Source organism: Anomalospiza imberbis, chromosome 14 (genome assembly GCF_031753505.1).
Source record: "Anomalospiza imberbis isolate Cuckoo-Finch-1a 21T00152 chromosome 14, ASM3175350v1, whole genome shotgun sequence".
NCBI classification, from domain to species: Eukaryota; Metazoa; Chordata; class Aves; order Passeriformes; family Viduidae; genus Anomalospiza; species Anomalospiza imberbis.
Window position 1 is genome coordinate 9,098,200 of NC_089694.1, and position 13,163 is coordinate 9,111,362.

General features: G+C 51.7%; 2 protein-coding genes across 2 annotated transcripts; one reads left to right on the forward strand and one right to left on the reverse strand.

Moving 5' to 3' along the window:
• Nucleotides 1-1,617: 1,617 nt before the first annotated feature.
• Nucleotides 1,618-3,655, forward strand: SLC25A5 (solute carrier family 25 member 5). The gene is made up of 4 exons (XM_068204811.1): nt 1,618-1,802; nt 1,919-2,405; nt 2,521-2,661; nt 3,260-3,655. Exons 1-4 carry the CDS (start codon nt 1,692-1,694, stop codon nt 3,415-3,417), a joined length of 897 nt encoding a protein of 298 aa, XP_068060912.1. The 5' UTR covers nt 1,618-1,691; the 3' UTR covers nt 3,418-3,655.
• Nucleotides 3,656-8,825: 5,170 nt separating this feature from the next.
• On the reverse strand, nt 8,826-12,481 carry STEEP1 (STING1 ER exit protein 1). Its single transcript, XM_068204824.1, has 7 exons — nt 12,344-12,481; nt 12,030-12,147; nt 11,846-11,887; nt 11,596-11,734; nt 10,980-11,069; nt 10,766-10,858; nt 8,826-10,036 (listed from the first exon to the last, which is right to left on the reverse strand). The coding sequence occupies exons 1-7, from the start codon at nt 12,465-12,467 to the stop codon at nt 9,974-9,976; spliced, it is 669 nt and encodes a 222-aa protein (XP_068060925.1). The 5' UTR covers nt 12,468-12,481; the 3' UTR covers nt 8,826-9,973.
• Nucleotides 12,482-13,163: the final 682 nt, after the last annotated feature.

Genomic DNA, 13,163 nt, shown 5'->3' on the forward strand with positions numbered 1-13,163 from the left:
GCAGCAGCCTGGGCTTGGCACAGCATTTGCTGCTTTACACAGCTCCTCATCTGTGTTTTTGCACTGTTTATAACCCCTGATGGGCGAAAATAAGTAAATCTCAGAAACTGCTTGGTTAGAGCATGTCACAGCAGGATGAGGCATTGGCAAATCCATGCAGGAACAGTCTTGTAACTGTGGAGAGAAACTTGCAGAAAGATTTGGGATAACTGTAAGGCCTGCCTTGCACCTAGAACTAATTGTTGATGTATCTTACAGCTGAAGTCTTGCAATATCTCTCTTAATGGACTTGCTCTGTTCTGCTGCAGTGGTGCTTCATACTGATTTTTTTCTCAGCGAAGAAATGCAGGCATAGAAAGCAAAAAATTGAGATGGTCGAGAGCAGATCTGGTGTCTCATGCATCACACTGAGGCTGTAAGTGCTTTTGATTCTAATCAACCTGCCTAGTGACCATGTTTCTTTCTCTGTGCCTCAGTTTTCCCATGGGCACAGTGCGGGTAATCATACTGAGACTTACTGGACATGTATGGATATGGAGATGTGAATTGTAAGCATGCTGGGGAGGAAAGGATTTCTTGCCTGTCGAAGCATACCTGTATGGTTTTTACTAACACTGTATTTCCAAATAGATTTGAAAGATTGAATTGGGTACATATGAATGTCTGATCAACTCTTCAAACCTTTTAAGAGTCAAGTGAGTCAAAGTTATCTCTAACTTGTTTCTGATGTGCTACTACCACCTTTGTATATGTAGTGTGCTCCTATGACCTATCAAGCACTAACTAACCTTTTATCAACCAAGCCTGTCCTTTGTAACCACAAATACATGTGATAAATCCTCAAAAGGCAGCACTAAAATATTTAAGATGTCACTGAAAGAAAGCCCTTCATCAGTGGAGCACTAACATGTGCAATGGTGCATGACCATGAAGAACCAGTCAGCAGCAAGGCTAAACTCTTGGACAGGTGAAGTTCTACTCGAGTGATGTTTGGATGCGGCTGTGTGATGGGGGGCGGGTTGTACCTGCTGGGCTGTGCTGAGCATCTGTCTGAGCATCTCAGCTGAGCCCAGCACTGTGGCCGCACAGGGGCTCCATGCACTGCCTGGAGCTCGGTCACTGCTGGGGCCCTGTGTGTGCGGGTGACAGTACCCCCAGGGGGCTGCGAGCGCGGCTCCCGCCTGCGGCCGAGAGAGATGGGGGCCTCAACGTGTCCGTAATGAGGCAGCCTCAGAGCCCGCCCCGTTCCAGCCTGCTCCCGCCATGGCACCGGGATGGCGCAGAGGGGCCGGGGGCTCGTGGTCGCGGATGGCCCCGTCACCGCCGTGTGGTGTGCCCGGAGTAGGGATAGGCGGTGACCGGGCCAGGGCCGCATTTATGTCCTGCCCGCAGTGCTGGTGGGATCCTGGTGGCGGGATGTCCCACCACCCATCCTGCTGGTGGGATGTCCCTTTCCGCGGTGTCCCGGGGAGCTCCATGCCGGGCTGCCCGTGCCGCGCTACCCCATGCCCTCACCGCGGCCATGTGCCCCCCACGGCTTCCAAGGGCGGCCCCGTCCCCTGCGGCGCCACGCCCCCCGCCGCAGCCAATGGGCGCTCCGCAGCCGCTATATTAACGGCCATTGCGGCGCCCCTCAGCGCCGCCTGCCGCCTCCTTCGCCGGCATCGCCTCCCGCTCGCGCCGCTCCCGCCATGACCGATGCGGCCGTGTCCTTCGCCAAGGATTTCCTTGCCGGCGGGGTGGCGGCCGCCATCTCCAAGACCGCTGTCGCCCCCATCGAGAGGGTCAAGCTGCTGCTGCAGGTGAGCGCCGGCGGCCGGGGCCGTCCCAAGGTCGCCGCAAGGAGAGGGGGGGCGGCGGCGGTGGGCCGGGGGCTCGCGCGGGAGCGGCGCTGACGGCGGCATCTCGGCCCCTGCAGGTGCAGCACGCCAGCAAGCAGATCTCCGCCGACAAGCAGTACAAGGGCATCATCGACTGCGTGGTGCGCATCCCGCGGGAGCAGGGCATCCTCTCCTTTTGGCGCGGCAACCTGGCCAATGTGATCCGGTACTTCCCCACCCAGGCCCTCAACTTCGCTTTCAAGGATAAGTACAAGCAGATCTTCCTGGGCGGCGTGGACAAGCGAACCCAGTTCTGGCGGTACTTCGCCGGTAACCTGGCATCCGGGGGTGCCGCCGGCGCGACCTCCCTCTGCTTCGTCTACCCCCTTGACTTTGCCCGAACCCGCCTGGCAGCGGATGTGGGTAAAGCCGGGGCCGACCGGGAGTTCAGTGGGCTCGGTGACTGCCTGGTCAAAATCTTCCGCTCAGATGGCCTTCGGGGCCTGTACCAGGGCTTCAGTGTCTCTGTCCAGGGCATCATCATCTACAGAGCCGCCTACTTTGGCATCTACGACACCGCGAAGGGTAGGTTGACCCAAACGGCACAAAAACAGAGATGCTGGGCTGCAGCAGGCCTGAAGTGCATTTCAATAGTGCTGGTGGCTTACCTGCCATTCTCATCAAAGCCTCTCTCCTGCAGGCATGCTTCCAGACCCAAAGAACACCCACATTGTTGTCAGCTGGATGATTGCTCAGACCGTCACTGCTGTCGCTGGTTTGGTCTCCTACCCTTTTGATACGGTTCGTCGTCGCATGATGATGCAGTCTGGCCGGAAAGGAGGTAAGTTTCTTCCTCGCTGTATAAGAGTTATTGGGCATCCCTGAATCAATAGCTGGTGGTGGAGCTGAAGTGAAGGCAGAGTGGCTTGGCTTTCATCAGCCTGTGTAGATATCCTCATCTCTTGTAAGCAGGGATGTAGGAGGGGCTGCAGAACCAGGTGACAGGGGCACGAATGGGTTGGTCTGTGCAGCACACCTATGAGGTGGCATGCACATGTCAGGTATATGTCAGCAGGTAGGAGCAGCAGAACTCACCCTTGGATGTTGCAAGCCAGTGTCTCTGGGACAAGAAAAGACAGGCTCCATAGTAGGCACAGCCTGGCCAACTGTGCAATAGCTTTTGGGTTTGGAAGTGTTGGTGTCAAAGCAAGGAGTTGCTGCCTTCTGCTTGAACTGGTCCTTCCAGTGTCTCCCAGAGACAATGCAGCAGCAGTACCATCTCTCCTGGGCAGTCTTGTCCTCTAATGTGCTAGTATTGGAGAAAGCCAAGAAATGGGATGCACTTGAGGTTGTAAAGCCAGTAGATAGATGAGGCTGTTTCTGACTTGGATGTTGGGGGTCATGGGCATCCAGTTCCTAAAGCTGTCTGTCTCCTGCAGCTGACATAATGTACTCCGGCACTCTTGACTGCTGGCGGAAGATTGCCCGGGATGAGGGCTCCAAGGCCTTTTTCAAAGGTGCATGGTCAAATGTACTCCGAGGAATGGGTGGTGCTTTTGTCTTAGTCCTGTATGATGAAATCAAGAAGTATACATAAGTTGTTTCCTGTTGTGAACTGGCATGTTGTTCTGTGTAGTCTATGACTGTTCATGGACTTGTTTGAAAACCATCTAGTTACTAAACAGTGGCAGCTGATGTTTGTACAGGTTGGCATGGGGCAGAGGTGACTGCCTGCCCTGTCTTTATCAAACTATTCCCCCTGATGGGACTCATGATGGTTTCTATTTCAGTCACTCCTGCTTAAAGAGTACAGAGAAATAAAAATCTGAAACAAATTTTCCTCATCTCATGTTTGTTCTTACAGCAGTTGAAGTATGAGGGGGTTGGGAGTCTCAGCAGTTGTAGAGAAGGAGGAAGATGAGCCACCTTTATCCTGCAAGCCTCGGTACCTGCTAAGTACTGGCAGGTAAATGCGTGCAGGCTGCCAAGGAAGCTAGGTAGTGTTTCCTCCCCAGGGGAAGCCAGCGGTGTAGGCTTGAATGGGGACTGGCAGCTCTGAAGGGCGCACCCAGCTGACCTCCCTGAGACTCCACTAACCAGAGATGATGGACTGAGTGTGCCACAGTCCTGCCTGTGGCCTGTCTGCTCCTTGGAGCTCAAGAAACATGATTTTGATGGTGCCAAGTGCCTAAACTGTCTGTAAAGCACAGCACTCCCTATGACACTGAATGTCTGGGAGGCTGGAAGAATGTGTAAGGGAGTGTTTGCTGCTCCCTGGAGGGGCAGAGCTTGGCGTCGTGTTCTCTCCCTTAGAAACTGAGCTACCTAATTGGGCATGTAGGTAGCTAGAGGACACAAGTGCAGTTAATTTCTGCTGTTTTGTGGCTTCCCTGGCTAGCCTTGCTCTCAGAGAGGGTGCTGTGCTGTGGGGATGCAGCAGCTGGGCAGAGACAGCTTCTGTACCAGCTGTGCTTGCTAGGCAGGGAGATGCGTTTCCAGGCTCATTCCTTACCCCTGGAATTTAAGCTTCAAAATTCCAGGGGAAGGGGACAATTTGGGGGAAACTGCAAGATGGAGCAAGGTATGTGGTGTGGCCTTTACCCAGCTATCTCTGTAGGTCTGTGAGTCACCCCAGCAAAGCTGCCTGGTTTCTGCCTGGAGATCTGGAGTGGTGAGGGGATGCTCTTCTGGTCTTCTGCCCTTCAGATCAGCAAGTCTCCTCACTTCCCCAATGCCTTTGGTCCTTTCTGGCTGCCCAAGCCTGCTCAAAGCAGTTGATTTCAATCACTGAAACCAATCTCAGCCACTGCCCAAGGCAGCTAAACAAGACCTTGTGTTGCAAAGGGCAAGAATTGTTTTTATTGCTGGAATCCAAGCAGGCCAGCCAGGCATGAGAGCGCAGCACCTTCCTGCTGCAGGTGGTGTGGGCTTGCCAGGGTCCCTGTGAGTGGGCACAGGCCTTCCTGATGGGAGACAGTCTTGTGCCTCACAGCCGGGCCAACTGTCCATGCTGATGATTTTCAACTGCCCCTGGGCTGCTGCAGTGTGAGATCCCCCACTGCCTGCTGTGGAAATGAAATGGGCTGTAAAGATGAGATATGAAACAATGCCACAAGCAGTGGGCAGTGCTGGGGGCACAAGCAGCAGCTTGGCAGGGGACTGTGCCATGGGGCAGCTTTACCAGGGTGCCGTCTCCTGTTGTACAAGTGCCAGCTCAGTAAGTAAGGGCTCTCAGCCTCCTGCTGCTGAGCTCTCCTGGATTTCAAGGGCTGTTCCGAAATGCTGCTGGTTGCTGAGCATGAGGCATCCCTTCCTGTCCTTTCCTCCACAGGGGTTGCATGGCCAGGCCATTGGCACATTAAGGTAAGTGCATCATTTCTTCCTGCACCCAGTGGTGAGTGACTGAGGCACTGAGCTGGGCTGTTGTGCCAGGCTGCAAAGGAGCTGAGCTGGGGCATCCCTAAGTTAAGACCTACCTAAGGTTAAGATTGTGCACTGGACTTGGGATGCAGGGCTGGCACTGAGTGAAATGGGTTTTAGCTACCTGCCCTATTGACTGCTTTGGGGATTCAGGAAACAAGAATGTCTTTCACAGCTCCTTTTAGCTCTGGCAAGTGGGAGATGCAGGGCAGAGCCCACAAGGGGTTTTTCCTGCATTCCTGTTGGGTACTACAGGCTGGTAGGCCTTCTGGGACTTTAACTGCCCCCTTCCTGGCAGCTCCCTGGGAGAAGCTTTTTCTGGGGACCCAGCTGGGGGGTTCAGCTGCTGCTGTTGCCTGCCACAGGAGCACACTGCATAGGGATTAAGGGCTTTGTTCTTTTGGGGAGACTGAGGTGTGAGAAAAGGACTGGGGCCTACTAGTGGCAAGGCAGCAAGGTGAGTGCAGTCCCTCCAACACAGCATTTTGTCCACCGGGCTGTGCTGCCCCAAGAATGGCATGGATGGGGGTGGATTTTCCTTTTAAGTGTGATTCTCCTGTGGGAAGGGCTGAACATCACACGTCATGATTTCCTCCACAGGAGCTGTGTCCAGCCTGGTGCATCAGCTCCTTTGCTGGTGGGAAGGGATGGGTGAATGCCTGTAATGCTGCCTTTGTCTCAGCCTCTGGCCCAGCAGCCATAAATCCCAGGCTTAGGAGGTGTTGACACGGCACAGCTGCGCAGGGGATCGTGTGACAGCTTGGCAGTGGCTGGGGCAGGTGGTGATTGGTGTGGGATGGTTGGAATGGCTCAGTGTGCACCAGCCTGCCCCAGCTGGGCTGTGCCTGGCTGTGTGCTGAGTCGCAGTGGAGAACATCCCACCCCAAGGACTTGTAAAAGACCAGAGTGCCAGCTCATCCACTCCACTGTTCCCTTGAGCAATTGCTGGGTCACTCCAGGCTGTGTCTCTGGGCTTTGGATGGAGCCAGGAGTGCCCCTGCCTCTATGTCCTTGTCACCCTTGGCAGGCATTGCCCCAGCATCTTTCACGTGCTGCCTGCATGACAGGCAGCCTCTGGTGCAGAGGGCAGGGGAAGAGGCAGTGCTTTGTCATGCAGGGTAAAATCAGTTGTTCCCAGTGGGGATTGTTCCTGCCACTGCCCAGCCATGCAAGGTGGCCCCATCAGCTGCCCAAAGCACATGCAAGGTTGGCTGGGCTGTGGGGACAGAGCTATGCTCACATGCCTGCAAGGACACAGGCCCAGTTTGCACACCCTGGAGCCATACCGAGCTGCTGGGGGTGGTGGTTTTGGGAATAATGAGTCCTCAGGACCTGCTAAGACCCCACACCAAGACTGGCAGCATCAGGGAGGTTCTGGGAGGTGTCATCCCACCAGTGGTTTGCTGGTTGCTGCTTTCTGATCCTGCTGGGATTGACAGGAGTTACAGCCCTGACTGCTGGCATGGGGATGGAGTTTTTCTGGCTAACAACAAAAGAGATTGGCCACTTGTGCCTTGAAATCTACCCAAAACCCCAGTATGCTGTGGCCAGCTAGGGTCATAAGGATTCCTCAGCAGGGAGTTAAAAGGCTTCCATTCCATCCTTGGAGCCCAGCCCTGGAATCTTTTAAACAAGCCCATAATTTTATACTTTTAAAATGCCTGGATGTGGCAAAGCCTCATGGCCTCTTTAGGATAACACCAGCAAAAGCTGAGACTACTTTGATTCAGGCTGATCAGTTAGTGCTGCTCCCAAGCTGATCACTTTGTCATACACATTTATGTGTATTTATCAATGTGCATTTATCAATGCAGCAGTCTAGGGAGTCAGAGCAAGCCATCTGCACTGACTAAAATAGCACAGGCACGGAGCACAAGGAGAGCTGTAAGGGTTGACCTGAAACTTCCCCTCAGGGGGCAGGCAAGGAGGACTCCATGCTGCTCCCCAGGCACAGCTGTGATTAACAGGGAGGAGGTGGGATTCACTGTTACCACCTCTCTTGAGTGTTTACAAATTGTGTGGAGGTTTTGTACAGGTTGTGGGGAACCAGAGCCCTTCTGACATGGTAAATCAGACTAGGGTTCTGTGCTTCACTAGGGTGAAGGTGCTTGGAAACTGGTCTGAACTAAGTAATGAAATACAGTAAGGTAAGTCTGTCCATGTGTGCCATTACCTTTGGAACAGACTCCCTCCTTCACTTTTATTTCACATTTCATGATATCTCTGCATCTAGATGAGTTCTTACATACAATATGGTGCTCAGTTAAACAAACAAATCACTTACCTACAGATCTATCACTATCTACAGATTTATAAAAACAAATATTGTCTTTTACATGTCTGACTGTAACATAAAATCTGATTTTTCTTTGGTCTGAACTCTGCTACAGATTGCTCATTTGCTACCAGGGTATGGGAAACCCTGCAGGACAGCTGGTTTAATCTATTTTAACAGGACATTTCATCAATTGTTTGAACTTTGTGACCCTGCTTCCTGTTGCTATAGCCAGCTAATATATTTTAATTTATTTAGATCTAGAAATGAAAAACCCAACTTGATTTACACTGTTGTGAACTAGCTCCAGTTGAAGTAAGAAATACATAATAATGTATTGGATCAGAATCTCTGTGTTGGAGTTGTTTCAGCCATGGCCTGCATAACTAGAGTATATCAAAAGCACCTCAGAAGATACAAAGCATTCCCCTTTCTGACTGGGTCCATGGACAAGTCCTGAGCTGAACTAGGCTGATTTCCAATGACAAGAACGACAAACACTGATTGAACGTGGACTGGCCTTCCAGAAGCCTGTGCTGTGCTGTCACAAGGCTCCAGGTGGCAGCTGAGGAAGTTGATGGCAGTTGGTAACAGCTACTTTGGACAACTTGTGCTGAGCTGAAACACTCAGCAGATTTTCTTTGTGCCTCACCAAACTGCAAAGATGGTCCTATCCCCACCTGGCAGCCCCTTCACAGTGTGTCCTCAGCTGAAGCCTTTTGTCACTCCCAGCCTTAACCCTGACAATAAAACCAACCATCCCCAGCTCAGCTTGTTGTTCTGGTGTCACTTGAAGCAAGACCACGCTTCATCTTTGGACAACTGGAGACTCAGCATCTGCATCCCAGCACCTCTCACATGGTTCAAAACCTATTTTCAGATGTCAAAGTCTTTTATTCTTGCTTGGGAAAAAAGTCTGAATTTTTACAGAGAGTGACCTGCAGTTACTCCAGGCTTGGATCACTCCCAGAGGAATCCTGAGGCCCTCGCCTGGCTGGACTGTGCTACCACACTGGGAAAGGGGTTTGTGTACCCACACACGTCTCCTGCCCTTCCCAAGTACTGCACACCGCCATGGGCTTCTGGAAACAGGCTTCAGATTAGCAGGTGATGAGCAGGGAACAAGATCAGCACTGCGTGAGTTAACATGAACACATGCTTACCAGGCCAGCATTAAATTGTCACAGGATCTACCAACCCATCTCTGCTAGCTCTGGGCAAAGTTCACTCCTTCTTTTACTCCTTGTTCTCCCGAGAAAGAGAGGATAGATCCTTAGGTACACAGATCTGAGTTTTCCCAGTCAGGGCTGTAAAGCCAGATGGAAAATCTTTATTGATTATAGGAAGTTTTCCATAATAATTGTGGGAGATGGAAGCATTTTATTCATTGCTCGCATTTTATGATGCATTTACTTGGTAGAGCAAGAACATCTCAGGAGAGGTATTTTAGTTCAAATCTGTAACATGATATTTAATCCAATGTAAAGCAATGAAGACATGGCCTAGACAGCACTGTTATTACATCATGCAAGAGGCACAAAGTACTACTACCCAAACAAGGTACTTTAAAAACTGGTGTGTAATGTTGTCTATCCAAGGCATTAGTGGTCAGTACATTCAAAATAATTTTTCCTTCACATTTCACAACTCCAAATACTGATACTGTTTTGCCCAGTGGGTTAGTTCAGATGTGCAGTTGTATTCTTTAATGATCACTGTATCAGTAACTTCCAACCATGTATTTGAATTCATTAGTAGCAGTTTTTATTTACAGTAGTTTAAAACAGGCTTGGATTTTACACTCTGGTATGTGTCTGTTGTGACAGTGTAACTCTGTACAACTGCAGCCTTGTGATGTTCAGCAGGAGCTGAGACTGCAGTGCAGCAGCCCAGTCTGTGCTGCCTCTGGCAGGTCAGGGTGAGCAGCAGCACCATGCCCAAGCCTGGCATGCCAGTCATTCCAGACCATCTTGGAATGGTATGGCTCAGGCTGCTGCACCTTTTGGACATGTTTAAAATAAAAAAAAATGAACAATAGACATAGAGCTTATTACTTTTGTAAGGATTTCTTTGTTGTACAGTTACCCATCATCCTAATGTAGTCAAGGAAACATGTTTGAAAACTACAAATAAAAAGACAGGTATCTAAAGGTGAACTTGGGAAGGCACCCAGCAGAGATTTTCTTGAAAGTAAATATTCTACCTGGAACAGCCTGTTCATAACACTGGGTCTGTAGAGAACTGCAGCTTGAGCAAAGTCTCCAGTGCCATTGGAGTTAGGACTGGTACCCAGAGTATCACTTATAGAGAGGGATCCAGAGAGGTTCTCATCCTCCAAGGTGGCTGCAGCACAGTGCAACTCTTGACCATTGTCTGTTACTTCTGCTTTGTTGACAGAACTGTGATAGTTCTTGGTAGTTTCCTCCTGTCTCTGAATACCCAGCAGATACACAGCATTTCATTTGAACTGGTTATCAATCAGGGTTCCCTTCATCTTGGCTTTCTTGGCTTCCAACTCAGCCTGAATAGGAAAATTAAGGTAGAATTAAATAATGTCTGGATAATTCTCCCTTCAGTGCTCCAATTAAGTTTGCTCTTCCTATCTGAACAAGCAAACTTTTCAGTTCCAAAACCAGGAGCAAGAGTAGCTCAAGTGCTTTGATGATGTACAAAGCGAGGACCATCTTTAAAATTGGAAAAAGCCCAAGACCAACTGCCCAAGAGGCAATTTCATACTTTCTGTCCTCAGGTGGAAGCTGCACATTTCCTTCCCCTTTCCATCTACTACCCTCCTATCACAGGAGGTAAGTTCAATTGTGATCTTGCCATTTATTCTTTGAGTGCCCCTTGCAGCAGCAGCTGAGCTGCAGATCCTCCACAAGAGCCTTGCTGTGCCCCCATGGCAATGACCTGCTCCGCCAAGCAGGCATGAGAGCACAGGCTGGCAAAGCCATGGCCTGACTTCTCCTTCCCTTGTTCCTTGTCCAACAGGTCACAGAAAGCCTCCCTGCAAGCACTCTGCTGGCTGCTCTTCAGTTAGCTCTCCAGGCAATGGCATGCAATTTTAAGTTCAGGGGGACTAGAACATCTTTATAAAACTTGAAAAGGAAATCTCATCCTCACAAAACAGCAAGTTGCCTCTGACTATACCAGGACCTCCCTATACTTACAGTCTGATCTGCAAGATAGCTTTTGGGTATAAAGCCAGAACATCTCAGAGCTTTGTGTTCAGCACCAAAGAAAAACTCACCAACTCTTGCAGCCTTTTCTTGCTCATGCCTTTGCGTTCCAGCTGCTTCTCAATCACTTTTGCATTCTGTGCATACGAGTCTGCGATCTCCCTCTGAAATACACGCACGTCACTTTGCAACAGCAAACCCCAGAGTAACAACATCCCATCCAAACAGTGAGACCATTGCTGGCTCTGTCAGATGTGGCTGCCACCAAGGGGATCCAAAACTCACCGCTTCAATCTCCTCCTCCTCTTCATCAATTGTGGAGACTGTGACAGAACTGAACTTGCCCATGTCTTTGGTCCGTTTGGTCATCATCACCTGGGTGAGAAACAAGAATATTTTGTTAAACCTTGGCAACAGTTGTGCCAATAGGGCTTGCTTCCTCCTTCCAAAGGTTTCAAGGCTTCTTGTGCAAGCCATCAAGATTACCTGAACTCTGTGGGTGGCAAAGGGGAATTATGCTCAGTGATTTCTGGGCTTAGAGGTGTCATTACCAGAAGCAAGCTCACTGATTTGCAGTAGATGAGCCAGACTTTGACAATCACTGTGCAGACTACCAACCTGACCTACTTACAATTCGAAACTTTCTGTTAACTGAGCCTAAACATCAGGCACAGTCGAGATTTTAGAGGTGATTTTGCTCTCCTTTAGTGCTAGGACTTCAAGCTGCAGTGACCACTGTCAAGGAAAACTTCAGGGAGACATGGACAAGATACCAAATTGAGTTATTGTTCAGAGGTCCTTTTCTTTTTCTTTTCTCTCCCCTCTCCCCTCACCATTAAGTTATTTTATACACAACACCTTTAGAAAAGCAAAGGTATCCTTGTTCTCTAAAGCCAGTCACCTTTTTAGGAGGTTCTTGCTTCTGAGTATATATGTTTGTTTTCCCAAAACCCTGGCCAAATTTGACCACAGCACCATCAACAATGAATGTCACAGGAGCATTTTTCTGTTGGTGTTGATAAAAGAGCAGCAGTCCACACCTGGAAACAGAAATATGCACAGCTGAGAGGAAACCCAGATTCTGGGTTCCTATGGTTTCCTCATAAAAAAGATTCTAAAAGTCACTCAAAAGACTAAAAAAGGTCACTCACTTGCCACACTTCTTCCTGAACTGCCGCTCTATGCCTTCGGGTCTGGGGGAGAGAGGCAGCGCTTGAGCAGAGCACAGGGACACGGGGTCTCCGTGCCTGGCTGGCGGCTCCCAGCTGGGCGGGGAGGGCAGCCCCCTCCCCGGGCCAGGGCTCAGAGGGAGGGGGATGCAGAGGCCGGGCCCACCTGCGCAGGAAGACGCTCTCCTCCTCCTCGGCGTTGCAGAACTTGTGGGCGTGCTTGGCCGCGTCCATCACGCGGGCGCGGTCCCGCGGCCGCATCGGCAGCTTCTCCAGCTGGCAATCTGCGGGGAGCGAGGGGCCGGGCTGGCGGCGGGCCGGGCGGGCACCCGCGCCGGGAGCCCGGAATCCGCACCCCGCATCCCCACCCCACAGCCGTATGCCACGTCCCGGACCCGCACCCCGCCGCCGCCTTCCCGGGCCCCGTGCGCCGCCGGGCCGCGGCCTGCCCCTCCCCGGCCTGCCCCTGCCCCGGCTCACCGAGCACCAGCACCATCTGCCCGCACAGGCAGTAGTAGACGTGCAGCGGCTTCTCCCCATCGTCGTACTCCTCGCGGTCGCGGGTGTCCGAGCACACCACGGACCGCGATACCACCTTGGGCATGGCGGCGGCGGGCTCGGAGCCGCCGGGCTCGGAGCCGCCTGGCCCGGCCCCCGCGCGCCCGGCCCCGCCCGCCGGGGCGGCTCCCGGAGCTCCCGTGCCGCTGAGGGCCGGGCACCGGACACGGCTCTTCTGGGCAAGCGCCCGGAGCTCTCACGGTTCTTACTGCTCAGGCCGGTACCGCGGGAAAGGTCCGGAACGGCAGGCTCGCAGTGCGGCCGTGATTACAACGTTAGCTTTCTTTGTTCTGGGTTTTCTCCCGTGTCTCTTTCTTCAGCCGCCTCCTCACACAGCTGGATTATATGAAATTACAAGTGAGGATAAACTCGAGAAACAGAGCCCAGCCAGCCTGCTTTACACGACAGCTGAGAGATTCTTTATTTCCAAAAGCTGTTAAAGAAACTTAGAAAATAGCTCATTTTTCCCTTGAAAACACTCTCCGGGGAAGCAGAAAATGCAGTGTAGCAGGTTGTGCTGGTTTTGACAGCGATGGAGTTCGTTTTCTTCTCAGTAGCTGGTGTGGGGCTGAGGTTTGGATTTGTGCTGTAACCAGTGCTGATAACTCAGAGATGTTTTTGTCACTGCTGAGCAGGGTTTACCCTGAGCCGGGGCCTTCTCTGCTCCCCAGCCCACCCCAGCAGCGAGAGGCTGGGGGTGCACAGGAGCTGGGAGGGGACCCAGCCAGAACAGCTGACCCCG